Source organism: Emydura macquarii, unplaced genomic scaffold (genome assembly GCF_026122565.2).
Source record: "Emydura macquarii macquarii isolate MOO-44397 ecotype Brisbane River unplaced genomic scaffold, CSIRO-AGI_Emac_v2 contig_1790, whole genome shotgun sequence".
Classification (NCBI taxonomy): Eukaryota; Metazoa; Chordata; order Testudines; family Chelidae; genus Emydura; species Emydura macquarii.
In genome coordinates, this window is record NW_027131927.1 from 960,832 (window position 1) to 988,827 (window position 27,996).

Consider the following 27,996-nt stretch of genomic DNA (forward strand, 5'->3'; position numbering starts at 1 on the left):
CGCAGCTCAGTGCTGGAAGGTGCTTTAACTTCGCGGTGGGGATGGAGACCCAGATACCACGGCCAGAGTGGACCCTTGCCACCAGGTAGTCTGACCTCCAGGATAACACAGGCCTTAGGGCACCCCTGAATGTCTGATTGAAACAGAGCCGATCCTTTTTCCAAAAAAATCCCACCTCGATTTTAAAATTGCCGGTGACTGAGAATCCACCACAGCCTTGGGTAAGTTGTCCAATGGTTAATTGCCCTCACGGTTAACATTTTACACCTTCTTTTCAGCCTGAATTTGTCTCGCTGCAGCTCTCAGCCACTGGATCTTGTTAGACCTTTGTCTGCTAGACTGAAGAGCCCATTATTAAATATTTCACGAGGAGGGTGGTGAAGCACTGGAATGGGTTATGTGGGGAGGTGGTGGAATCTCCATCTTTAGAGGTTTTTAAGCTGTGGCTTGACAAAGCCCTGGCTAGGATGATTTAGCTGAGGTTAGTCCTGCTTTGAGCAGGGGGTTGGACTAGATACCTCCTGAGGTCCCTTCCAACTCTACTATTCTATGATTTGTTCCCCACTTCTAGACAGGGATCAAGTCCCCCCTTCACCTTCTCTTCGATAAGCTAAATGGAGTCATGACTCAGTGTATGTGTGGGGGTAGGGGGTCTCCAGAGGCTAGGATATAGCAGGGGGGATTCAGTCGTGTCTCTTTGTTGGGGGTTCACACGGGCTGGGGTGCAGCAGAGGGGCTGAGGTGTTCTAAACTGTGCCTTCTCTAACAGAAATGCACAACAGGTCTATTAAAAAAACCCCCAACAAAATGCACACAGCCCCTCCCCTGCTCCCCCTAAACCAGACACACCCGCCGCACACACTTCTCCCTCGGTGGAGAGGCTGAGAGAATAAACAACGTGACAGATGTTCGCTGCGTCGCTTCACCCACGACTGGAAGGGGCTTGTACTGGGGCATACGCCCCCACAGAGAATAGAAAGCCGGGGGCTGCTAGAGTTAGGGGTAAGAATTCCTTTCTTTTTTGGGGGCGACTCTGCCATGGGCTCTGCGAGCGGCTGGGGTACTCGCTTTGCTTTGCCATGTGCTGCCCCGCGTGTGGGCTGTAGGAGTCCCCCTGGGGGAGCGGGTGGGCAGCTGGCACTGCTCTGTCAGGGGGGCTGAAGCACAGTCCACCAGCTGTGTTGGCCAAGGTCTCTGCCCCCTTGTGGGAGTGGGGGAAGGGAGGGGATATAGTCCAAACAAAAAGCCTATGGGCTTCCCCAGGCCCGTATCCAGTCACGCGTGAGGCTGAGATGCCCGGAGTCCTAGACCTTTAGGAAGCCCAAGATTAAAGAAAAAAGTCCCAGCCCTTTTCCTTTTTGAGAGGGCCTGGGTGGCCAAGGCTCTGATGCTGCTTCCAGGGGCCCCCTTACCATCCTGTCCCTTCAGAGGGCCCCACCAGAGGGGGACTGGTCGAGTTAGCAATCCGGATACCCTCAAAACCCAGCATTTCCTCATGCTGACAGATTCCACCGGCAGATCTAGCCCTCAAACTTTGACTCTGATCACGTCCCAAATGGTCTGAAACACGCAGCATTTACCCCAGCTAGTCTGTGGCACCCACTACCCCTACGGTAGAGCAGACCGGTGTGCAGGAAAGAGTTTGGCTCCCCGGACAGGCGCGGGCCTCACGCTGTCCCGTGCCAGACAGATTGTGCACCGCAGGTGGGCAGAGCACCCAAGCCGGCAGCTCACTAGATACGACTCGCAGGACCCAGCTGGCTCCAGGGGCTGGTGACACGCAGCTGCTGTGAGTTCAAATCCACCCCGGGGGGGGGAATCAAAGCATGTCACTACAATCTGCCGCTGTTGGGGGCGGGGGACTTTAGGGAAATGAAATCTGGAGGCGTTTGAACATAAGTTCATGTACCCACTTGTGCTGGGAGAGGAGGAGGGCAATTTTGGGGAGGGGGACTCAATGGAGGTGGGGGAGGGGTGGGACACTGGGAGGAGTGATGCGGGCGTGGGTGGCCAGGCAAAGAGGACAAGCAGGGGGCACAGGTCAGCCCCACAGTCTCCCCTTCTGGGTGTGTGCTGGGCCCTGTCTCTCTGGAGATCTCTGAGCCCCTCTCCCTTCCTATGTGGGAGCCAGGATCTGGGGGCCCTTGTCCCTTCAGAGGGGTCTGCGCCTCTCTTGTTGCCCCCCAGATGAGCTGGGATCTGGGGGGTCTGTCACTCAAAGGAGGTCTGAACCCCTGTGCCTTTCCCCCATGTGAGCTGGCATCTGTAGCCCCTGCCCCTGTGGGTGGGGAGCCGAGAACAGGCACACTTGGTGCATATCACAGGCTATCAAGCCCAGGGGAGGGGCAGGGGAACATCCACTGAGATGGATGGAGCAGGCCCATCTCAGAGCTATTCTTTCAGGCTATCATTTCCCTGGGGTGTTCTCCAAGCCTCCTGTCCTTTCAGGCTTACCCTGTGTTGGGGATCTGGATCTAGCAACGCAGTCACTGTGGGTTAATCCGCAGACAACTCCAGGACTGGCACTGTTTGTGTCTCACTCTGAAGCCAGAATGCCTCAATGTCTGTGGAGTCAGTTGGTTGTAACCCTGTGGGTCCCAGGAAATTAGCGATACAATCTGGGTGAGTTCATGTCTTTTACCCTCAGCGCGAAGCGAGGGAAGCCACTACAAGGATGGCTGAGGCACTAGCCCCAGGGTCAGTCATGGCGGAGGGTCGTGGCCTGCTACTGGCCAAAATTTTTAAGTTCTCAGCGATTTCACCTTTATGAATGACCTGTGCAGCGGCCAGCTACAATAGGACGCGTGTCTGGGCCATGCCGTGGGTCCTACGCCATTGCGATAGCAGTGGGCTTGGCAGAATTCGATCTCTTTATCATTTGGATAATATCGATGTTTATTTTTAAACATTTTTTTTTTTTTGGATTTGTATTGGTTTAAAGGTTCACAGTCGCAGGAAATTGTGTGTGTGTGTGTGGGGGGAGAAGTCAGACAATAAATGACAGTGGACGTTGAGATTCAAAAAGTTAAAGCTTTATACACCTTGAACATACAAGCTGTCAGCATTACGTGTCAAAATATACAACGTAGATATAGTTCAATCAGCAGATTGTGTCTGGGTTTGCTTTTCATTCACTAAGAGAGACACGGTGGGGGAGGCGATATCTTTTATTGGCCCAACTTCTGTTGGTGAGAGAGACACGCTTGCAGGATACATGGAGCCCTTCTCCAGGACTGGGGAAGGAAGGCGTGGAAGCAGAGTGTCTGAGCTAAATACAGATTAGGACAGATTCTTTGGCAGAAGGAATAACACGTTAGAGGTGGTCACTTGAAACGAAGTAAGCAGACGGGGTTAGATTGTTACGCATACATGGTTTGAAGTGGACAATCAAGGGTAGCCGGCAGGGTGGCTTGGGTTACAGATTGTTGTACTGTAACGAGCCATAAAACCAGCGTCCTTATTAAATCCACAGGTTTTGGTGTCTCGCGGCGTTGTGAATATAATTTCCCACTCTCACCTTTTCAAGGCATTGGGCAGGTTGCTCGTGAGGACAAGTACCAAAAAATCAGTTCTGGAGTGATTGCGTTGTGCAAAGCGTTCGCCCACGAGGGATATGGTGTTTTCATCCTGTGAATGCATTCGAGAACTCGTTCATTCGCTGCTCCCTTTGGAATAAGCCTAATTCAGAAGTCTAAATTGCTGGATTCTGACTCTAATAAATGTTCAAGCAGCTTTTTTCTTCCTTTGCCTATCTGTAAATTTAGACTGTTATCGATGGAAATATCTTTTCGCCGACGTGCGTGTGTACCGTGAAGTCGATGTTTACCGACATTTACCAAAAAATAGCTAATCCTTGCAAGCCTAGATATCATGTAATTCAACCAATCACAAGCCTCACGCTACAGTTAATGTGTATGCAACAGTTTCATTGGTTGTGTGAAGGAGACTGCACAGATGGGGGATTACTAGGGCCAGTTGCCACATGCACAGATTTTAGTTTTGTATAATATTTTAATGGAGCGCTTGCTCTGCTACAGTTTACATTGAGACGTCTTTTCTGTGTAAAGGTTAATTTTTTTTTGGAAGGGCTCTAAAATGCACATGCTTCTGCAGATTGTCTTGAAATCTGTTGTGCCTCCCAGGGGCCTGGGGTAGAATTAATGATCAGAATTTGGGGGTCATTTGAGAAAGGCTCCAGAAACACAACGCCCACCAGATAACAGATTTTCTTAAAGGTGACAGATTCTACCAATCGTTTTGTGTGTGCATGCCTGGCTTCGAAAGCTCTAATGGCTTAGATGAGATGAAGGAGGGTAAACTGCGAAATGCTCACCTAGGAAGGGTCCCCTCTTGGCTCGATGCCTCAGTTTCCCTAGCTAGATGATGATACTGACCAGCCTCACAAGGGCTTTCCAATGCACTACCCTCCTTCTGTCTGTGGAGCGCATCCCCAGCAGAAGCGCTTCCACCGACTGAAGAGGGGCAGTGTTGGGGGGCTGAAAGCCTGGGCTGATCTACACTAAAACCGTGTCCCAGTATAGCTATGTTGGTCGACATAGTTACGTCACTGGAACCCGCAGTGTAGACGCAGCTATGTCGCTGGAAGAATGCTTGTGCCGGCACAGCTAGCGTCGGGCAGGGAGGCAGTGCCCCCAAGCGGCGGACACCGCATCTATGCTAGGGGGCTCTGCCAGAGTCCAGTAGGCATTGCTTGATTTCCACCCGGGAGAGTGAGAGGGGATTCAGACCCATTGACTCCAGTGAGGTTGGTCCTGATTTACACCAGAGGGCGTGAGATGGGAGTTGAGCCTTCATTTGTTCGATGACCTCGAAAGGAGAAAACGGTGACGTCGCACGGCAGCAATCGCCTCGGTGCTGGAAACAAGGAATTGGAGATGGTTTCTCGTAGGGGAAAATGAAAGAGGCCATCTCCCCAGCCGGTGTCAATCAGTCATAGCTCCATTGGTGTCAATGGGCCAGATCCCAGCTGGGGTCAATGGGTATTGCTCTATTGAAGTCAATGAACCAGATCCCAGCTGGTGTAACTGGCATAGCTCCACTGATGTCATTGGAGACACATTGTTCTAGACCCGCTCAGGATCAGGGACAAGGTGTGTAAAGTGCCTGGTTAAAAACAACCTTCACCCGCAGGTAAATCAGTAACTTCTCAAAGGGAAGCGGAGAATGGGGAGGGGCGGCTGTAGCTGATCCCTCCACCAGCAGAGCTCCCGGAAGTCAGGAACATAGAGCCATGTTCAAGGCACCTAACTACGGTCCAGCTCCAAAGCCCACTGGAGCCTCTTTCCCTCCGGTGAGCTGTGCACCAGGTCCCCTGTGTGCGCTGATAGCCAGGGGCGCTGAATACTCCCCGCTGCACTCAAGCCGGTGGGCCAGGTGGATGCTCAGCGCTTGCAGCACACAGGAAAGCCCAGTCCGGACGGCCCTTCTAGCACCGCATCCCGGCTCCAGCGCTGGCTGGGACCAGCTTTAGAGAAGGAAAGTGCAACCACTGCCCTTGAATGGGTGATTGTGGGATAACCTGCCTCCAGGGGATGTTACCTTCCAGCCCCTCCGGTGCCTTGAAGCAGGAGGGGTCAGAGCCCTTCCGTACTTGTTTAGTTTTTTTTTTTTTTAAATCCTTACTCATGTAACTGGCTGTTCTCACCCTCTGGGTAAGGGTCTGGTCCTCATCTGAATCCTGATCCATTCCTGGCCTGGCTGCCATCCTGTGGCAGGGAGTTCTGGAAAGGAGAATCCGCTCCCCCCATGGAGAGCAAGGGAGCTCTTGAAACCTGGCCCTGGCCCTTGGCTTTGCCAGCTGGACGCTGTGAATAAAGGCACCCAGAACAAGTGGCCATTTCCCCAAAGGTTGCTCTGCCCCTTTAAAATGATAACTTACCACAGCTGCCTTCTCCTGTAAACCTCCTTCTCCAGGGCTGAAGTCAGCAAGATGGGACCGATGGGGGGGAGGGGAAGGATCAGTCCCTATTGGTTCTCACACCTTTCTCTGAAGAAACTGGTGCCAAGCCCTGTCTGAGACACGATACTGGGCTGGGTGGGCCTTGGGTCTGGTCCCATCTGGGCTCCGAGCCTAGAAGCCCCCAGTGGCTGATGGGGGATGGACCAATGGGTCAGAGACTCTTGGAATTAGAGGGTTAAAACCTCCCCTCTGTCCTAGCTGGTCCTTCCTTCTCCCAGTGTTGGGTTACCGCCTCCCTTCCCTGGCCTCTTGTTTTCTTATTTGTGCTGATTTAATCTCCAATGGAAATCCAGTGAGCACAGGAGGGGGATTAGGAGACCTGGCTTCAGGGATTTCCCTACACCTCCTCTGAACTCCCCCATCCTCCCCACCACCCCCTATCCTGTGGTCAAAGCAACCCAGACGAAGAACACACCAAGAACCAAGAATAGACCAACCTGTCATCTAAAGGGTCAAGTGGTGTATCTACATCCAAACAGTCTGAAGCACAAATCCAGCTACCTACTGAAGAAACAGCGTCTCCGCAACCTAAAGGCAGTTCCTCAGATTTGTTGGTTAAACTTTTCCCATTTATTGAAGTTACAAAAGATGGCTACTGGTGCACCTCTTGCAAAAAAAAACCTCAGGAAGCAGGAAAGCTTCCCACTGCTACAGCGGGTAAAACGGAAGGAGCTTGGTTTGCCAGACTGATCAGCAAAGCCAATGCTGACAAACTACAAGAAAAGGCGGGAAAACACCAATCTCTGGACTGCAGTGACATGCAGAAAGCCTTAAAGCCAGTCACTGTCAAAGCCAGTTTTAGAAGGACTTTATGAAGCTGTTAAGAATGCTGGAGACATAGTGACAAACACGGCTGTCACATCATACTTTCTATTTAAGCAAGAGAAAACACACACCTCAGACTGTGGGCCAATGTTAAGTGTGTTGTCACGTGTTAACCCTGAAGTGAGACACTGGTTCCGAACAAGACCAGCAAATGCTCACTATCTTTCTGCAAGAAACTCAACTGATTGGTCAGCGCACGCGGAGCAGCGGTGAAAGACTCAGCAGTTGAAAAAGTGAAGAACTCTCTCACCACGTTCAAAAAAATGTGCATACATGGCTGATGACTGCACCGAGGCAAATGGACATCAAGTATTAAGTCATTGCATACGTTATCTTGATGTCAGTGGTGGGCCAGTAGATGCATTTCTAGATGTTCAGGTTCCAGAAGACACATCAGCTGCATCTGTGACAACCCACATCTTAGAAGAGTTAAATGCTTGTAAATTGGACTCCAAACGGATGGCTGCCTTGTGCAGTTGATGGAGCTGCAAACTTCTCGGAGTACAAGCTTTGCTCAGAGAAAAGTGTAACCCTAATCTCTCCTATACACACACGGCAGAGGTGACCTTAACTTCAGTACCCAGAAAGATAATGGAGCAAATAATTAAGCAATCACTTTGCAAACACTTAAAAGATAAGAAGGTGATAAGTAACAGCATGGATTTGTTCCCCCAAGAGCCAGGAGAAACAGCCCGGAGCTTCTCCCCTCCCCGTTCCCCACTGGGAGTGGGGGGAAGCTGCCTGGGGCTTCTTGCCCTTGGAAAGCAGGGTCCAGCTGCCCCGGATTCTCACCGCCCCCCATTCCCCAGCCATGAAATTGACAAGGCCGGACGGAGAAGCCACCTGGGCTTCTCCCCTCCCTGCTCCCCACTGGGAACTGGGGTCGAGCCGCCAGGGGCGTCTCACCCCACTCAGCTGCCCCATTTTCTTGTCAGTGTCACGGCTCCATTGACAAGAATGACAGCCAACAACCGATGTAAGGAAAGTAGCGTCTACACTCACACTGCGTCGCCCTATCCACGCCGACATAAGCCCCACACCTCTTGTTGAGGTGGTTTTATGATGTCGGCATTGCAGGGGAGTTACATCAGTGAGAGGAGCATTTCAGTGTGTGCATCTCCTCTGTTTTGTCAACAAAAGTCAGCTTTTGTTGACAAACCTCCATCCTGCAGACCAGCTCTATAAGGCGGCTGCCTACCTCGTTGGAAAGCCATTCCTAGACAGTATTTATCAGTGATTCACAGTCAAGCTGGAAGGGCATATCAAGGGGGTCGTGCAGGGATTGGTCCTGGGTCCAGTTCTGTTCAATATTTCCATCGATGATTTAGATAATGGCATAGAGAGTACGCTTATAAAATGTGCAGACTGGGAGGGGTTGCAAGTGCTTTGAAGGATAGGATTAAAATTCAAAATGATCTGGACTGACTGGAGAAATGGTCTGAAGGAAACAGGATGAAATTCAATAAGGACAAATGCAAAGTACTCCACTTACAAAGGAACAATCAGTTGAACACATGCAAAATGGGAAATGACTGCCTAGGAAGGAGTGCTGTGGAAAAGGGATCTGGGGGTCTTAGTGGATCACAAGCTAAATATGACTTAACAATGTCACACTGATGGGAAAAAAGCAAACATCATTCTGGGGTGTATCAGCAGGAGTGTTGTAAGCAAGACATGAGAAGTAATTCTTCCACTTTACTCTGCACTGATTCAACCTCAACGGGGGTATTCTGTCCAGGTTTGGGTGCCACATTTCAGGAAAGATGTAGACAAATTGGAGAAAGTCCAGAGAAAAGCAACAAAAATGAGTAAAGGTCTAGAAAACATGAGCTATGAGGCAAGGTTGAAAGAACTGGATTTGTTTAGTTTGGAAAAGAGAAGACTGAGGGAGGATGTGATAACAGTTTTCAAGTACATAAAAGGTTGTTACAAGGAGGAGGGAGAAAAATTGTTCTTGTTAACCTCTCAGGACAGGACAAGAAGCAATGAGCTTAAACTGCAGCGAGGGAGGTTTAGGTTGGACATTAGGAAAAACTTCCTAAGTGTCAGGATAGTTAATCACTGGAATAAATTGCCTAGGGAAGTTATGGAATCTCCATCCTTGGAGGTTTTTAAGAGCATGTTAGACAAACACCTGTCAGGGATGGTCTAGATATTACTTAGTCCTACTTTGAGTGCAGCGGACTGGACTATAAGACTTCTCAGAGTCCCTTCCAGTCCTACGATTCTATCACTCTAAGACCTATTCAACTAGCACGATACTAGCTGCAGAACCTTCAAAAATTAAAAAAGCCATAAATGGAATGTCTTCATTATACTCTTTTTTAAAACAAGAATCCAAAAAGATCGAATGTCTTGGAAAAAATAGAAGATGCTCTGGGACTGAAGTTCAAATTAGTCCAACTTTGGAAAATCTGCGCGCTTTCTTATGAGCGATCGTTGGCTGATGTCTTAAAATTACTGTTATTACTGGCTTTGGACAATATCTACCAAGATGGGCTGGATTTAAGTAGTGAGGCGGGTGGACTGCTTTTGCTACTCCGTTCAGAGAAGACAATCATCATTCTCTCTTTTGTAAGTCTACTGTTGAAAGCACTTGGGTCATTAAACAATGCCCATCCAGACATCTGCTACAACAGTAGTAGGTCTTTGTCCAGCAATAGAAGCTACTCTTAGATCAATCAGAGAGATATCTATCCATTGAAAATGTACTGGAAGAAGCAAAGCCTTCAGTCCAGAAGTTGACTAATGAAGGCACTTATATCCCTTAAGTGAAGAGGACAAGGAGTGTTTGTTAAGCCAGATGAAAAAGTGCATAGACTTGATTCTTACAAACAAGAAGCAACTGCTGGATTCTACTCAACCTCTTCGTAGCTTTTACAGATGCCCGTCTTATAAAACACCGAGAGTGGAGTGACGTGAGGCCCTATCAGCAATGGGGCTGCCATGTGAGCAGGACAGAATAGAGAATCTGGACACAGTGTGGAATGTCATATGATGAATGAATGAAGATTTGACTTCAATTTCTTTTTTATCGTCGCTAGCGGCTCGACCCGCTCTTCGTGCTGTGTTTCCTGGGATGAAAGCAGTAGGATTTCACCTCTGGTTACTCCCAGGCAGAACAGCTACAGCTGAGCGCTCTTTGTCATCACTGAACAGAATTTTTGTGTTCTGAAAAAAGTCGCCTTCTGCCTGATCCCGTGACTGAATGAATGAGCATATCAAACGAAGGACTAGACGTACCGGACACACGAGAAGCCAAAGCCAAAGATGAATACGCTGCATTCGAGACGTTCATTGACAGAGATGTGCAAAATTACAAGAAGAAACCGAGAAGGAGGTAGATGTAATGCTTCATAGAAGGCTTGAGTAGCCAGCTTGAATTTGTGTGACGGTTTTAAAACATGAGTTCAATTTAAGAAAATGGTCGTGCAACATTTTTCAGTTTTTCCTATGGTGTCACACAGCCTCACCCTCATGGTCTCACCCCTTGGCCTTCCTGTAATTTCAAACACCCCCTCCCCAATTTCAATTCCTGGGGAAAATACTAGGAATTTTTGATCTTGGCGTAAGTCAGTTGCCCTCTAAGGGCTTTGTTACCCAGTGGTAAAGGGATGACAATGCCATGGTGGCAGGGCCCAGGGGACTGGCCACAGGCTGAGTCTCAGCTCCTGGAGGGTAGCTGTGCCACCAACTCCCGGTGGAACTCTGAGCAAGTTACTCCTGAGCTGTGTGCCTCAGTTTCCCCAATGGGGATAATGATACCGACCCACCTTTGTGAAACTGCAGGGTAGGTATGAAAAAGATGCAGCAGCAGCACCTACCTACCTTTTCTTTCTTTCTCTCTTTCTTTCTTTCTTTTTCTTTCTCAGACAATCACCCCTCCGCCCTTGCAAGGGTTAATATAAATTGACTTCACCTCCAAGACCGGCACCTGCACTGCCCAATGACTGCGCCCTCCCTCCCCCCCGCCGCACCGTGCGCCCTGGGCTGGGTGGTTCGGGGAGACACCGGGCTCTGGCGGGACGTGCCATTGAGCTGCAGCGGGGAGAGAGGATCCCGGCGAGCTCCAACTCTTCCCCCCCCCCCAACTCTCTTGCATCAACCCACCCCCGCCCCTTCCCCATCACTCACGCACTGCCAGCTCCAGCCGGGCGGGGGAGAGGCGAGCGCCCCTTTAAACTTCGCTGCGCGCCCGGAGCTGCGGGGCTCGGGGATGGAGGCTGCGGGCGCAAGGCGGCGCTTGGCCGGAGCGCGCAGGTAAGGGGGCCGAGTGCACCAGGGGGCCGTCTGCCCGGGGGGGGCGCTGGGGGGTCCGGGGGTCACTGAGGAGTCGGGGCGCCGAGGGAGCGGGGGCTCTATGGGGTTAGCAGGGCTCGGGCTGCCTGCGCTCCCGTCTCTTTGGAACAGCTGGAGCCACTCCAGGGACCCCAGAGACACTCGGTCACTTTCCTCCGTGAGGTCCTGGTCTCTGTACACACAGGGATCAATCCGGATTCTGGTCTCTGTACACACAGGGATCAATCCGGATTCTGGTCTCTGTGTATGAGTCACTTTGGATCCAGATCTCCATTTCCAGCAGGGGCCATCTGGACTCTGCTCTCTGTACATAGAGATCAGTCCAGATTCTGGTATCTGTACACAAGTCAGTTTGGATCCAGCTCCCTGTTTCCAGCAGGGACCACCCCGATTCTGATCTTTATGTACCAGGAGGTCAGTTCAGATTCTGATCTCATTCCACCCTGGGCTTAATCTAGTTTTGGAGTGTGGCTCTCCCCAGGGTGGATATGGACTCTTCTGTCAGCTTACCCCGGCTCCCATCCAGAATTGCTCCCTTGACACCAGTGGTTCTACTGCAGGTCAATGAGATCAGGGTTTGGCCCCATGGGTGTTTAATTTAAAGGGGTGTGCTTTCAGAAAAGGAAGCTGCCATTTACCAATAAGATCCATGGCTGTGGCCAGACAGGTCTGGGCTGGGGGGACTGGCTGGCTGGGGGGCAGAGGGAGGGAATGGGGGATGAGGCTCTTCCAGCCCAGGCCCAGAGGGAAAGAGCTGGAGATGTCTGCTAGTTGGTAGCCAGGGGGGCTGGTGTCTCTGAGCGGGATGCAGGGACTCACTCTGGAGCTGTTTGTGGGAACCTCAGTAACTGTAAAAGGGGCCCAGGATCCCAGCGCCACTGATGGGCAGCGAAGTGGCCAGGTCCTAACAGGCACAGATCAGCCCCCTGGCCATCAGCCTCAGCAGAGAGGCCAAGGGCCACCCAGAGACAGCGCCCCCTTCCTGGCCCTGGCCCTATATGGCATGGGGAGACACGCTGGCAGGGGCTGGGGGCCCCAGGTGTAGGAAGTTTGCCCTGTGGATGAGCCTGGCCTTCTCCAGAGCTGTCGATCAGGCACCACTACCCAGCGCTGGACACTGAGTGGGACCCAAGCTGGGTCTGCCGGGGAAGCCTTGGGCTGATCTCGGATGGTTTTGCCAGGTGGGGAAGGGTGGGGGGTTTGCACCAAGGGCTCTGGGAGGCACAGAGAGTCAAGAGCTGGATTCTGCTTCATTTACACCTTCCAGATCCCAACAGGGATCAGACAGGGCAAGGCAACCCATGGTGTGAGAACCAGGACCAACTAGAATTCGCTGCCAAAAACTGAATATCCCAGCTCACGGGAGGAGGGTAGGGATGGGAGCTCAGGCCCCTCTAGAGGGGCAGGACCCCCCAGATCCCAGAGCACACCCAAATGTAGAGAGAGGGGTTCAGACCTCCCCCCTAAGAAAGAATAAAACGGAGCCTTTACCTTGTAGTCAATGGAGTTCCTCTGGTTTTGTACCAGAATCGGGCCAGAGCAGGATCAAGCCCCCACTCAGCTTCCTGGTCCTTGCTGTCCATTAGTGTAATGGGGAAAGGTGCCCAGGGCTGGGCGGGGGAGCATTCAGCTCTTGGCTCCCAGTCCCAATTGCAGCTGGGCTTTTTTTAATCAAATCAGAATGTTTTTATTTAGTTTATAAAGGACGAGAACAGAAGCAGCAGCACACGGCTCTGCCAGGGGAACGACATGGGAGGCAAAGCCAGTCTGAACAGGGTTCAGGCCATGAGCCGTGTGTATGAAAGAGACGGAGGCTAGAGTAGAAGTCCCCCTCAGAGCTAGGAATAGAACCCAGGAGTCCTGACCTCCAGCCCCCACCCCCCCCTGCTCTGACCACTAGACCCCACTCCCCTCCCAGACCTGGGAATAGAACCCAGGAGTCCCGGCTCCCAGCCCCGCCTGTTCTGACCACTAGTCCACACTCCCCTCTCAGAGTGGAACCCAGAAGTCCTGACTCCCAGTACAATGCCCTGTCCCCCCAGACCATGTTGCCATTCTTTCACCCTCCAGCACATGGCTGCGTGACTTGGCTGGGTGCTGGGGACCATCCCATATGGAATGGGAAGAGGGGGAGGAGTCTCTCTCCTCCAGGCCTTGGCGTGCGACGGGTTCTAAGGCTGGAGTAGACGCTGGCCCGCACGTCCCCTTGTTCCCCTGGGGCTGGCTCTTAGGGTGGGGGCAATTGGTCTCTCTCTCTCCCAGGTTCCCAGCCCCCCCGCTCAGCTCTGCTCTCTCTGACGTGACTGGCCGGATGCTGGGAGACGCCGAGAAGTTAACATTGATTTTTTAGCTTCCCCGGTGGCTTTTAGCCGAGTAAATATTATTGCGCCGCATCCGGGGAGCTGGCGGGTGATTGATTATAGACGGGAACACGGAGCAGCCGGTTTGCCTGGCTGGCTCCATGCTGTTCCCATGGCTGATTTCCTTCACCGCTACCTCCTCCAGAGTGGGGGGGAGGGCCTAAGAGGAGCAGCGATGTCTAGTGGTTAAAGCACAGGACAGGGCATTATGACTTCCCTCCATCCCCATATACGCCCATCCATCTGTCCATCCATTCCCACACAGGTCCGTCTGTCCATCCATCTCCTTACACATCTATCTCTCCATCCATCCCTGTACACACCCATCCATTCATCCATCCATTCCCACACACATCTATCTAGCCATCCACTCATCCCCATACATATCCATCTGTCCATCCATCTCCTTACACACCCTATCCATCCATCCATCTGTCCATCCAGCTCCTTACACATCCATCCATCCATCCATCCACCCCATCCACATCTATCCATCCACCTATCTTGCTATTCATCCGCAGATACACCTATCAATCTATCCATCCCCATACGCACCCTTCTGTCTGTCTGTCTGTAGTATCTGGGGCTCTTCGTAGGTTACACATGGCAGCAAAGTCCATCAACATGGGGCCATCAGCTACCTGGCATTGCTGCCGGGTTCTGACCTGGGGCGCGCTTGCTGGGACCCCTTCTGCTCTGTGGCTGGGACGCACTTTGCTAACGATGCTCAACTCTCGTTCACGCCTTTCCACCCAAGTGCTTTCCACCACTCCTTGCTGAAGGCGGCATGGCCTGATGGGTAGATAGCCGCCATGGCAGTCGAGACAACAGGGGCTGATCCCAGCGCTGGCGCTTAGCGGCTGTGGGACCACCCCGTACCACAGGCCCTCTCTGTGCCTCGGTTTCTCCAGCTGTACAACAGGGATAATGACCCTGACCTGCTAACGAGGGGCTTGTAATAATGAAGGAGGATGAAATTCCCCAAGACGTTGAAGGCCTTCAGGCGTGCCAGCCACTGGGACTCCAGGGAACCATGTCATGGGTTGGAGACTAAACAAGAACCATTTCCAAGCTAGTTAAAGTGTTTGCCCTCCACTGCTGCTATTGGGAGGCTGCCCCAGGCCCTCCCTCCTCTGATGGTTGGAAACCATATTCTTTCCAGCCTCCGTTCTTCCTGGCCTGTTCATCCCCATTGGCCTCCCTTGGGTGCCCTTAACTTTTGCAGAGTGCTTTGGGATCCCCGGCTGAGAGGGGCTTGCGGAGGGCCACAGGGGTATCTTTGCTGTGCGGGTGGTGTCATTTCACTGGCTGTTGTCCAGGGATGACCAGCCCGCTTCCTTCTGCTTGTCTGAATGAACCTCCCAAGGGGCCCAGGATTTGGGGCAGGGTTCAGGGCTGGTTCTTACCAGACTCCCTCCCCCCCCCCAGGTCCTTGGTTCCAAGAAGGAGCAGCCATACAGCCGTTGCTCTGGTTATAGACAGATCCCCACTGCCGACCTGGCACCCTCAAAACACCTGCCTGGACCAGGGATCCCAGGGCTGCCCCGACTCTGGGTTTCCACAGGGCAGATGCTGGGGGGTTCAACATGGCCCATACTAGGGGAAGAGGGCCTTTGTCCCCTATCTGTGTCTGCTGCACTGTTTCTGGGTCAGATCCAGTGGCCTGCTCCTGGGCGTGGCTGTTCGGTCCCTGCAGCAGGGGCATCCAGCACAAACCCTGCTGGGGTGGGGCCAGGTTCAGCCGGGTCTCCAGCAGCCTTTGGTGTTTTCTGCATGGGCTTTCCGGGCAGGGCTGGGTCCCCTGTGTTTGCCAATCCCAGACAGCCCCATCCACCCATCCACTGCATCTCACCAGCCCGGCCTGGGAGCAACCTCCAAGGCCAACTGTGACTCTCCCCATGTGTCCTAATCTCAGACAGGGACCCCTGAGCCCTCTCCTGGACAAGCCCCAGGATATGCCAATCCTGTCCCCAGCGGTAGTGGCCTATCCTGTGCTCTGTACCAGAGGGACCAGCAGGGGCCAGCTGTGTACAGACACGGTGGTCACATGCATGGGGCAGAGAAGGTCTTTGGCTTTCCCCACCCCCAGGGCATCTTATCCCTTTACAGCAGTGATTTTCAACCTGGGTCCATGGGCCGCTGGAGGGTTGGCAGTGCATGTCCTAGCTTTGCAAAGGGGTCCACACCTCCATTCGAAATTTTGTAGAGGTCCGCCAATGAAAAAAAAAAGGTTGAAAACCACTGCTGCAGGGGAGTGCAGGGATCTTCCAGGGGTGCGTCAACTCATCTAGATATTTGCCTCGTTCTACAACAGGCTACATCAGAAGCACTAGCGAAGGCAGTGCAGATGTCAGCCCCGAGGGTAGCAATAGACTCAGTGTGGAGAAAAATAGAATCCTTGCGGTCGCTTCTTGGCCTTCCAGAATGACAAGGCACCCCAGCGAAAAACAGGCTCCAGCGTCGCACGGAAACGGAAGTGCAATATTTATGTTCCAATCGATGGGTTTGATAATTGGATGGTAAACGTGACAAAGTGAGCCCTTTTCTGGTAACCGTGGCCTGTGACACTTCTGGATTTTGATGTCGGAGTTTTGTAAGCAGGTGGTTTTTAAGGGCGGTGACACTTGGGGTACGCGAGACAAATCAGCCTCCGGAAAGGCTCCAAACGAGCAGCTCCCCTCTGTCTCTGTCTCTCTCCCAGCCACTAGACGGAGAAAGACCAACCACTTGGAGAACAGCTTCTCTCCAGTAGGATTGTGCCATGGCCGCTGAAAGGCCAGGGTTCAAATCCCTTCCCCCCACCACCACTTGTGGGGCTGACATTGTCTGGATTCCCTCTGGGATTGGTTTTCCAGACCTTTGTCAAGTGGTGGGGTTGCTACAGGACAAGACTGGTGGGAGTTTGCTAGTCAATTAAGGAAGGACCCCACTCCCCACCCAGAGCCAGGAATAGAACCCAGGAGTCCTGACTCCCAGCCCCCCCCAACCATCGGACTTCACTCTCCTCCCAGAGCTAGGCACAGCCTACAGGGCTCCTAGCTCCCTTGCTCTAACCAGTGGACCCATCCCTCAGCAAGACAAGCTGCCTAGAGGGAGATGTTGCCTGGGACCTGCCCTTTAGGCCAGGTCCCTGAAGAATTCCTTGGGGGTGTAAAGAAGCCAGGGAAGGGTTCGCACAGGGAGGCTGAGGTCTGGCGAACTCAGGACTGGGATGGGATCATTGGCTTTGGAACTGAGGGAGATTCTGGCCCTTGCGGCAGGCCCAGGTGGGGCAGAAGGGAGGCGTGGTGGGGGACAGCGACACCAGGCTAGGGAGTGGCTCTTTCTTTAGGTCGGCGTCCTCCCATGGGGGCTGGGCTCGGCAGGGCCTTTTCTGGGCCCGCTTTGGGGAGAGAGCGGCTTTTTGCTCGGAGGCCCCAGGGCCCCGCGGGGCTCTGGTAACCATGGCATGGTCACATCAACGCCAGCCACTCCTAAGCAAAGAACCTCTGGTCTCTTGAGGTCTCTGTGTTTGGGACAGTGGAGTGGCACTGGGGGCTGGGCCCCAGGGGGTGCTACAGGGGTCAATGGCCCATTAACACCCCCGATCGGTGTGAGCTTCCCCGGCACCAGGAAATGCAGCTGTTCCTAGCAGGGCACGGGTGGGTAACTAAATTCCTGCCTCCTGCAGTTTTCAACAGGAAACAAGTCTTCACATCCTGTCCCAAAATGGGCTGCAGGACAGCAGTTAAACTCCCTCTGCCCCCTGCCCCAGAGGTGGCTGCATCTCAGTGCTGGGCTAGGAATCCCTGTACAAATAGCCTACATGCCCCACCTCGCTCCCAGTTCCCCAGAGGCCCCCACATCCCACCCCAGAGGTGGCTGCATCTTAGCAGGGGAGGAGGAATCCTATTAAGGTGACCAGACAGCAAGTGTGAAAAATTGGGACACTTTTTTTTTCTGGGGGAAGAGGAGAGATAGTTGTTTATATAAGACAAAGCCCCTAATATTGGGATGTCTAGTCACTCTAAACCCTATAGACAGTATTGCCCTAGGGGAAATCCCCTGATTGTTGACCAGCTGCCCGGCTCCCTTGTCCCAGGCCTGTCTGTGGACTGTGTGTACCCGAGACGCTTTTCCCCCCATTCCCTGCACTTCTTTCGAGGCGCTTCCTCCCGCTGCCAGGTCTCAGGTGCTGTTTTGATCCCGGGCTCCCTCCTGAGCTTCCCACCCGCCCGAACCCGGCTCACTTGGCCAGGATCGCAGCGGGACGACAGGCCGAATGCGCCCTATAAATAGCCCCTTCCCACCAGCTGCTTCTGCCGGAGGGTTCTCACGGGAACCAGGTCCTCCTGAGGAGGGCGGGGGGAAGCAGAACCCATTGCCCTGAAGGGAGGCGAAGGGGTCGGAGCCCTGTCTGTCTGTTCGTGGCATCTGATCCCTCTGCTTGAGGGCCGGTGGGCAGAGGCCATGGCTTTGCCAATGGGGGATCTGCTGGAGAAGGGGGGCTGGTGCTCTGGGCCTCTGCTCTGCAGTTGAGACCTGCAGGGAGCCCTGCGTTGGGCCCTGCGCCAAGCCAAGTGCCGGGGGCTCCCCGGTGTTAATCCATCTGGGCTGCTTCCCCCTAGGGCGCCTCTCCCCAGGTGCGCCCCAGCTCCGCTGGAGAGGGACCGAGACAACCGCCGGCGGCCGCTCCCGCTAGATCCCTGAGTCAGACGCTGCTCGCTGGCCTCATGTCTGCACCGCTGCGGCCAAAGCATGTGGGAGCCGCTTACTCTCTTCCCGCTGCTTGTGTTGCTCCAGGGAACTGCAGAGGTGAGACTGCGCTCCCAGACACCCCCTTTCTTCCCCCCCCCCCCCTCAGTCGCCCCTGGCTGGCACCCAGCTCAGTGCCCTCCCCACCCCAGGCTGCGCCTCAGACCCCCGTTGTTCCATCTTGGTGCAATACCATCCCCTGCAGCAACTACACGGCTGCCGGCCCTCCTGCCCTGCTCCCCACAGCGCCTCCTGCTGGGAGAGGCTGGGGTTGGAGTAGCCGGGAGCGCCCCCCACAGCCAACGCCCTGAGGCTGCAGCCTATTCAGGGGGATGGGGGGACACAGCTGCATCCGAGCCCTTCGCCCTGATTCTCCTCCCATTGCAGGTGAGCTCCTCCGAGAAGTCAGCCAAGGACACGTTTGCGGCCTGGAGGCAGTACCAGCAGGAGTGCGAGCGCAGCATGGCGGAGGAGCCGGCTCCCACAGGTGAGGGGCGCGGGTCTGGGGTGGGGCCGGCGGCTCTCGGGAGTGTGCATGACGCTCACTTGTGCATCCCAGGCCCTCCTCTCGGCCCATGTCGCCATGTTTGTGAGCCCATGTCACGCGTGCTTGCATGTGATAGTGTGTTAGTGTGGCCCATGTGCGTGCATGGGTGTGGCCTGTGTGCATGTGACCTGTGTGTGGGGGCATGTGTTTGGGGGAGTTGCATGCATGGGGTGGTTGTACAGGCATGTTCTTAACAAGTGTGTGGGATTTGCATGTGTGGCTGGTTTGCGTAGGTGAGTTTGTGTGTGTGTGTGGTTTACACATGTGCGTGGGATTTGCACGTCTGAGTTTGTGTAGGCGGGTTTGTTTGTGTGCAGAATTTGCAGAATTTGCACGTCTCTGTGTTTGTGTAGGTAAGTGTGTGTGGTTTACACACGTGCGTGGGATTTGCATGTGCCTGTGTTCGCATAGGTAGTTAGCGTGTGTGTGGTTTACATGCGTGCGTGTGACTTGCACATCTCTGTGTTAGCATAGGTGAGTGCGTGTGTGTGTGTGTCTGTTGGCGTAGGCAAGTTTGTGTGTGTGTGTGTGTGTGTGTGTGTGTGTGTGTGTGTGTGTGCTTTATACATGTGTGCGTGACTTGCCCGTGTCTGTGGTCACGTAGGCCAGCTCATTGTGCATGGGTGACTGTGATTCGCACACATGCGTGCTGCCGTCCAGGCCTGCATGCATGGCATTTGCCCGTCTCTGTGATGTGTGTTTTTAAACAGCCTTTTATCATTGCCCCCTCCCAGGCCTGGTGTGTAACCGGACCTTCGACATGTACGCCTGCTGGGGAGACGCGCTGCCCAACACCACCGCCATAGTGCCCTGCCCGTGGTACCTGCCCTGGCACCACCGTGGTAAATATCCCTTCAGCCGGGGCATGTTCCAGCCACGCACCCCGCCCTGCACCCCCTTCCTGTGTCGCCTCCCCACTGAGGGTCCTGCCCCCTCCCCCTCCTGCTGGGGCCTGCTCCCTGGGTGAGATACGGGGCCCGATTCTGATCTCAGTGGCACGCTGGTGGGAATCCGGAGTAGGGGCCCGGGGCCGCTCTTAGGAGGATCAGGCCGGTGAGCATCAGCACTGAGCACAGGCCAGTGCAGAGTATGGTGACGTTAACCCTAGCGAACCAACACTCCCCTGGCGGAGGCCTGTGGGGGAGTCGCTTTAAGGGCAAGGTGGGGACATCTGCAGGCAGTGGCATGGCTGTAGCTGGCTCCCTCTCACCTCCTCCCTGGCAGTTCCCGACGGGTTCGTGATGCGGCTCTGCGGCCCGGCTGGCCAGTGGCTGATGGACGAGTCGGGCCTGCCCTGGAGGGACCATTCGCGGTGTGAGGATCGCAGCACAGACCACTTCTTCCAGGTCAGTCCCAGGGCTGGTGCCCGGGTCTTGGGTGGCCCTTTCCGGGCCCCTTCTGTGCATGGCCGGGAGCTCCCGAGCCCGGGAGAACCTCAGGGTCTGCAAGAGTCTAGCAGCCTCCGTGGAGAACCCCCTTTATTCTCACGAACAGGGGGTCGCGGCGGGAGCGTCAGCCTGCTCGACGGCTGCGAGCGCGCTGGGCGTGCCGTGCGCTCGGAGGCCGGTGCTGCCTCCGCTGGACGGTGGGATCGTGTGTGGGAGCCCCCTAGGCACCGGAGCCAGAGGGACTCCAAGGGGCCGTGGTATTAGGGTGACCAGAAGTAAACGGGGCGGTGCACGATGGCTTGAAATTACAGGCAAAAGAGGATAAACCGAAGAGGAGTTGAGTGGGGGCGGTGGGAGGGAGGGTAGGACGGGGGATCCCTCCAGCTCCAGGCTATGTCTCTCCTGGAGGCTATTAGCCAGTGGCCTTCAGGGCCCCTGGCCACAGTCCAGACCTGTCATCCCATGACAGGCTGCTCCAGGCTACCTCTGATCTGCCTTCCCCGGCCAGCCACAGGCTGCTTTCCAGCCTGGCTTTTCACCCCGTCAGCCACACGGCTTTTGCTCTGCAGCCAGCGGCTGCTCCCACCCAACCTCCTAGCTCCCTCCTGGACCAGATTCCCTCTGAGCTCCCTTTCCAGCGCTGGAGGGATCTGCTGGCGGGATGCGGCGCTGGGCGGACTCGCTGCCCAGCACGGAGCCAGCAGCAGAGTCCGTCCTCTCAGTTTGCAGATCCCTGACTGACCCAGAAGGGGGCGCCATCCCCCATGAATGCCCCGAGTGGCCTAGGTGGGGTAGAGGGATGGAGGGAAGGGGCAAGGAGTCTGGGCGTGACCTTCTGCCATGTCCCTTTGCAGAAGCAGGTGCGGCTCCTGGAGCAGTTCCGGCTGATGTACACAGTGGGCTACTCCCTCTCACTGGTCTCCCTGCTGCTCGCCCTGCTGCTTCTCCTGGCTTTCAGGTATGGCAGAGCCCGTGGGCATGCCGGAGTTAATGGTCCAGATCCTGATGTCAGTGGCCCTTCTGTGAATGCAAATGACATGCACTGAGCTCCCTCTGGATTTGCACCTTGGTCATGGAGCAGAGTACGGACCCATGGATTTTATCTGGGCCGTGTCCCTTTTTAAAAAAGCAAGTTTCCTTTTGTAATTAAGGGTCGGATCTTGGATTTGGGCCCCATGGTGTTGGCACTCCGTTGACTAGCGGAGTCACTCCTGTTTGACGTTCCGTTTGCCCTTGGTTTGCACCGTGTGGATGGGGTGCGTGAAGCCAGGCCCACAGAGTTACCCTGGCGTAAAACTGGAGTAAACGAGATTGGGATTAGGCCTGGACAACTCCTGTTGATTTTTCGTTACTGGGGCCACACTGTGACTTTGGTCAGTTTCTGGCGTTTGTCAGTTTCCCTCCTGGTTGGTCAGTGTCAGGCCCAGGCCCCAGCACTGGGTAAAGCGATGCACAGAGCTCTGCACTCTGCATCCCCAGCTGTCTTCATACCTTGGCTCAGTGCTTGTGCATGTCTCTCCCCAGTGCTGGCTGCTGGCAGAGGTGTGACTCTGTGTGTAAGGGCCCGGCCCTGCATCAGTGCCTCTCCGACACTTGGAGGCAGTGGGTGTAGATGGCCACAGCTGATTCATTTCCATGCTGGAGTCTGGCTGACCGTGCAGCTCTGGGCCGCCCTCCCTCCCTGCCACACTGATGGGCCCACCCTCTCTCCCCACCCCGTCTGCAGGAAGCTGAGATGCACTCGCAATTATATCCACGTGAACCTCTTCCTCTCCTTCATGCTGAGGGCCATCTCCATCCTCACTCGGGACGCCCTGCTCCGCGTGCACATCTCCAAGGACCTGCAGCATGAGGGGGACCTCTCCCATCTCCTCGGAGACGACCAGGTACTGGCCCTGGGTGTCGCTCGGCCAACTTCTCTCCCAGCTCACAGGGGGAGCCGGGGAGAAGATCCAACCAGCTGGGCTGAGGTCCGAGCCCCTTTCTGGCCCCAGGGCATGGGATCCCTCCTCTTAGGTAGAGGGAGTCTGTGTGGGGCATTGCAGGAAGCACCCAGTACTTTGAGGGTGAAAGCCAGGGGACCCCCAAAGCTCAGCAGTGAGGCAGTATGGACCAGACCCGAGATGGTTTACACCAGCCCTGAAATTCCTGGAGCCACGTCAGCTGGGATCCAGCGCCAGGGGAGTTATGGCCCATTTACACCAGCTGGGGAATCTGGCCCAAGGCTCCACTGCTCCCGACAGGCACCATTTAGGGAGGTAATCCGGGGCTGGGAAGGATCCATCTGCATATCCATAGGGTGTCCTCACCCAAGAGGAAGGGGAATGACTCAGCACGATGGGACAAAAGGCAGGAAAAGGGAAACTGAGGCTGGATTCTGGGCAAAGCTTCCTGACTCTGAGATCTGTGGGGCGGAAGAGATGCCTTCCCAGGGGAAGGGCTGGGAACCCATCCCGTGGGAATCTGGGCCAAGCCATGATGGAGGGGGGGGGAACATGCTGTAGGGAGCTCCCCTGCCCCAAACCCCAAGGGGGGAAGGCCTGGACATGACCTGACAGGGCTCCCCCATCCACCACCCTCCAGCATTCCTATCTCTCCCTCCTCTCTGCTCCTCTCCCCGCTTCCTCGGGGGCCCAGGCTGCCGCCGGCTGTCGCCTGGCTCAGGTCCTGACCCAGTACTGTGTGGGGGCCAACTACTACTGGTTGCTGGTGGAGGGGCTCTACCTGCACAATCTGCTGGTGCTGATGGCCATCTCCGAGGAGAGCTGTTTTGTGGGCTACCTGCTAGTCGGCTGGGGTGAGTGGGGCCGTGTGGGCCTGGTTGGGAAGGGGCCCGTCGAGGCCAGACTGCATACGGGGAGGTATTGCGGGGCTGGCCGGGGCATAGGGAGACCCTCTTTGGTGGCACGAGGCAGCGCAAGCTAGGGTGCTGGAAAGAACTCCCCAGTCTGTCTGCATCTGGCAGCCTCCCCAAAATAATCCCCCACCCCAGCCTGGCCCTGCTCTGCCACGGTGGAGGTGCCCCCAGCATTACTCACAACTCCCACGGCGTTTCACAGCAGGCCTGGGCATCCCAGTGGGTAACGCACCAGAGTCCTGTCTGCACCAGCACTCCCACCAGCGGAAGGGATGCACCCACCGGAGAGGAGAGGGGAAATGCTAGTGTGCATGAGGCTGTACATGCGGGGGGAATCTCCCGGGTGGGGCTGGAGAACAGATCACTAACTGCTGCATCTCTCTGTCTAGGAGTCCCCATCCTGTTTGTCATTCCCTGGGTGATCATCAGATATCTCTATGAAAACAACCAGTGAGTCTGGTCAGCTAAATCTCTCTGGGGGTCCTGCATGGAAAGAAAGTGCTTGAAAATCCTAGAACTTGGGGTGACCTCGTGAAAAGGTCTCCAGGGAGAGAGGGGGAAACGAGGGGTTTGGTGCCAGGAAATGTTTTGAGGGAAAACATTTAAAAATCCTTTTTTGTTTTCTTCAAAACCGTCCAGGTTTTCCTTGGAAAGTCCAAACCCTGATTTAAAAAAAACCCAATTGTAGAATTTCGGCCAAAATGTCGCAGCCTGCAGTTTGGGGGGGGGGAATTTGTGAAAAATGAACATTTCCCTTTGGACGAAAAAGTCACTTCTTGTAAACAAACAAACAACATTTAGAATCAAAGGTCTCGAGTGACTCCAGCCCGTGGTGGACGCCATTTTCCCCATCCCTATGTTCCAGCACCCGTGTAAACGTGGTTGTGAGTGCGCTCACTGCATTCACATCGCTTTGCTGCCCCAGATCCACACATGAGCGATCGCTTGTAGGACTTGACCCAGCTAATTCCACTAACTGAAGGAAGTAGCAGGTCTGAGATTCTTATGTGCTCCAGCCACCTGTAGGGGCTAGGAAGAGATTTCCCCCCTCTCTCCCCTGGATGTATTCCCCCTCTCTCCCCTGGATGTATTCTGGGATGGGGCTTTTTTTTTTTAAATCTCCTTCCTCTGTAGCATCAGGCATGGGCCAGGGTGACACTGAGAATTCTCTCTCTCAGGTGTGTGGCTGACTGGTTCATCCTCCCATGCTCAGGGTTGACCTGATGACCAGATTTGGGGTGCGGAAGGAATTTCCCCCCAGGTCAGACTGGCTGTGGCCTTGTGGGATTTTTATTTATTTATTTGGCCATCCTCTTCCGCATGGGGCATGGCTCGCCTAATCAATCCCGTGCCATTGCCGGGGCCTCGGTGCCCCTCGGTCCCTTCTGTTCTCTGCCTGTGCCCCACGTGCGTGTAGTCTCCGGAGGGCTGTCCTACTTTGGTCTAACTAGGGCTATCAGGCTTGGTGTGGGGTGGCTGGGTGGGGTTTCGTGGCGGATGCTAGACAGGAGCTCGGGCTGGATGAGCTGATGGTCCCGTCTGTTCTTAAATTCTGTGGCACCGGCGGGGGACACAGCCCGGCCTTTGACTGATCTGGGTCACAGACAGAACTGTGCTCACGGGGGGGGGGAGAGGCTCATGTCACCGCCCCGGCTCCTTATGGCCCGTAATGCTGCGCAGGTTCATCCCGCCCAGCCAGTTTGACTTGAGCTGGTTTTCCAGGTGCTGGGAGAGAAATGATAACATGGCCTATTGGTGGATCATCCGCTGCCCGATCCTGATAGCCATCCTGGTGAGTTACAAAGCACCCGCGACTCTTCGGTCAGCCAAGAGAGAGAAGAGACTCCACTCCTGGTTTCATCCTGCAGAGGGCGCTGTGGGGAGCGGGGTGGGGGCGCTGGCACCTGGCGGGGGGTGATGCTTTTTCTTCCCCACTCTCCCTCCCCTAGGGAAGCAGCAGCCCTGCTGCAGGTGATCCCATCCCGTCCCCCAGGCGGAGGGTACCAGTGGCGGGGTGATGTCCCCTGACCTCCCCATGGGTGACTCCCCTCTGTCTCCCCCAGGTTAACTTTATCATATTCGTCCGCATCATCAAGATCCTGGTCTCCAAACTCCGGGCTCACCAGATGCGCTACACGGACTACAAGTTCAGGTAGGTCGGGGCAAGCCTGCGCAGCGCCCCCAGCTGGGAGCCACGGCTTCTGCAGCAGTACCCACTCCGGCTCCTTAGATCTGGCAAACTAAGTGTGCTGGGGCCCGGCTGGTACTTGGACAGTTCCACTTCCAGTGGCACAAATCCAGGGAGCCAGGCGGGGGCACAGTGGGGGGCGTTTTGCTGGCACTGACCTGGGCGCTATGCTGCTGGAAGTTCGTTCCCATGGCCGAGACCCAGACAGCCTGGTCTGTGCCCCAGCTGAGCCGTGGACTATCCCATGACACTGTAGGAGCCAGGAGCATTGGCTGGATGCCCTGTGCTGGGTGGTCTGAGAACTGGCCCTGCTACGTGGGGGGCTGGGAAGGCTCCAGGCTGGGATCCCAGCCCCGCTGGGGAAGGACCATGCCCTGTGGTGGGTTCGCTTGGTGTTGTCCCTGAGAGCCGTGCGGTCTCGCTGGGCTGCAGCCAGCTCTGAGCTGACCTGGCCTGAGGGATGGGTGTGGGGTTCGGAAGGGGGGCAATTCACCCCCCCACACACTCCACTATTGCTCTCTCGCAGGCTGGCCAAGTCGACTCTGACCCTGATCCCTCTGCTGGGTATCCACGAGGTGGTGTTTGCCCTGGTGACGGAGGAGCAGGCCCAGGGCACGTTGCGTTACATCAAACTCTTCTTTGAGCTCTTCCTCAGCTCCTTCCAGGTGGGGAGCAGAGCCGGGCACCCCCAGGGATGGCAGTTCAGGGTCTGGGGCAGGGGCCACCCTGGCCTGGAAGGATGGGGCTGCAGGCACAGGGACCACCCTACACAGAGGCTGGGCTTCAGCTCTGGGCATGGCTAGCGGGTGCCTGCTACTGGGATGGATGGAGATATGTCCCCAGCATCCCCCACCCAAAACATGTGGGGCATGTAGGGCCAGCCCTGCCCCTGGCACCCAGAGACCTGCGGGGTGCATGTGTGGTGCTACCCACTGAGCAGGGAGCTGGCGGAGGGCAACCCCACGCTGGGCACACTGCAGGGACGGGGCACGGAACGTCCCCAAAGGCAGCCTCTCCCCACATCTCCACCCCTTGGGTACCTTGTGCGTCCCCAGGGGAGCTGGGCTCAGCCCTGCCTTTATCTGCTCTTGTCTTGTAGGGGCTTCTGGTGAGCATCCTCTACTGCTTTGTCAACAAGGAGGTAGGTCCCCCATCTCCCCACTGGGGCTGTGCTGGCCAGCCGGCTTCTGAGTCCCATTTACCCTTCAGATACCACAGGGCTGGCTCCTGGGCAAAAGGGTGGGGGACCACGCCCTCCCCAGACAATGGCGGGTGAGTGATCACGCAGTGCGTGCATGCCATGGGGCACTGGCGGCAGAGCCAGGCTGTGGGGGGAGAAGCAAGGCAGTGCACGGGATCTAACGCACTATTATTTACTGGGGGAAAGGGGGGAGCGCGGCTGATGGCCAAGACTCGGTTGAAGCTGCTGTCTCTGATGGCCCCTTCGTAGGGCTGAAGTGGCTCTATTGGGTCCAGATCCTCTGCTGGTGTAAATCAGCAGAGCTCTGGTGAACTTCAAGGGAGCTCTGCTCATTTACATCAGCTGGAGTCTGGCCCCAGGGACTCCAGTGGAGCTTTGACCGATTGACACCAGCTGGGATCTGGCCATTTCTGGCTACCAATATCAGACCAACATTTAACCCCACGCTGGCCTGTGTGAAGCCTCCTTGCACTGCTGTGGCCTGCCCGCCTCCCTCCCAATGAACCAAGGTTCTCATCCCTTCCCCTGGGTGTCACTTGTCTCTCCCTCCCACTTTTCTCTGCCCTGCTGCAGGTCCAGTCTGAGATCAGGAGGAAGTGGCAGAGGTGCCGGCTGGGCGCGAACCTGCTGGAGAAGCACGGCCAGAGCTGCAGCCACGGGCCGTCCTGCCGCTGCCAGCACAGCAAGCCCTCTGAGGTGGGCTGCCCCCGGCGCCCCAGCCACCTGGGAAAGAGGGGGGCCGAGGCGGACTCCAACTGCAGCTCGGAGAACTCCACGGGCGGCCCCCAGCCGCAGCAGCAGCGCTGCCCCTACGCGGGGGCGGCGGGCAGCAAATCCTACTGCTACATCCCAGTCCAGACGCAGCCGGTGGGCAGGATGGGGGGCAAAGAGCTGCTCTCCAGTACCAGGGAGCCTGGGGGCAACAAGATCTCAGAGAGCTGTTGCTAAAATCAAACCTGGAGCCCTTCCTGCCCGCTGGGCCAGGGGCCGAGAGAGAGGAGCCAGAGTACAGACTCCTTCAGACTTTCTCCGTGGTGGGCAGGGGGCAGTCACTGAACCACTCGGGATGGAGGGACTTGGGGGTGGGGCAGGGCCCACAGGGTCTGCAGGACCAGCGTACCCACACTGCCTGGTGTCAGTGCAGATGCATGTCTCCTTCGGCCTGAGGTGGGCACACCGGCCCCTTGGGAATCCAGCCCCCTGCCCTCTGTGCAAAGGCCTCCCTCGGCAGTGTGGTGCTGCTGTAAGGGTCCTGCTCTCAACCCCCAGTGTAGAGCTGGCTCGGGGCGTGGCTGGAGTGCACTGCGCTGCGGGCATTGCCCGCCTCCCCCTCCCCCACTCTGGGCCCATAGGGGATGGAACCAGGGGCCCACTGGAGCACCCTGCGCTGTGGCTATTCTCTGTCCCCCTTCCCTGGGTCCATGGGGGTGGCAGGAGTGCCCTGCGGTGTGGGTATTCTCTGCCACAAGGGGCAGAGAGAGGGTGGGGCTGGAATCCACTGTGCTGTAGGTGGTGGGTCCTTAGTTAGGACGTGGAGCAGCAGTTAGATTGCCCCTGAGGTCTCCCTAACAGAGAACAGGGGCCCCCGCAGGGTCTAGAATGCAGAGAGCGCATTGG

At 55.7% G+C, this 27,996-nt stretch overlaps 1 protein-coding gene across 1 annotated transcript; it reads left to right on the plus strand.

Moving 5' to 3' along the window:
• Positions 1 to 124: 124 nt before the first annotated feature.
• Positions 125 to 27,970, plus strand: GIPR (gastric inhibitory polypeptide receptor). The gene is made up of 14 exons (XM_067556558.1): positions 125 to 221; positions 18,072 to 18,258; positions 18,586 to 18,685; positions 19,480 to 19,587; positions 19,970 to 20,091; positions 20,988 to 21,091; positions 21,860 to 22,019; positions 22,771 to 22,930; positions 23,380 to 23,440; positions 24,713 to 24,782; positions 25,054 to 25,142; positions 25,705 to 25,843; positions 26,278 to 26,319; positions 26,953 to 27,970. The coding sequence occupies exons 2-14, from the start codon at positions 18,202 to 18,204 to the stop codon at positions 27,325 to 27,327; spliced, it is 1,587 nt and encodes a 528-aa protein (XP_067412659.1). The 5' UTR covers positions 125 to 221; positions 18,072 to 18,201; the 3' UTR covers positions 27,328 to 27,970.
• Positions 27,971 to 27,996: the final 26 nt, after the last annotated feature.

Coding starts and splice junctions, on each gene's coding strand:
- GIPR (XM_067556558.1), top strand. CDS start 18,202: ATGTGGGAGCCGCTTACTCTCTTCCCGCTGCTTGTGTTGCTCCAGGGA. Junction 20,092..20,987: donor GCACAGACCACTTCTTCCAG/GTCAGTCCCAGG, acceptor GTCCCTTTGCAG/AAGCAGGTGCGGCTCCTGGA. Junction 22,931..23,379: donor CTACCTGCTAGTCGGCTGGG/GTGAGTGGGGCC, acceptor CTCTCTGTCTAG/GAGTCCCCATCCTGTTTGTC.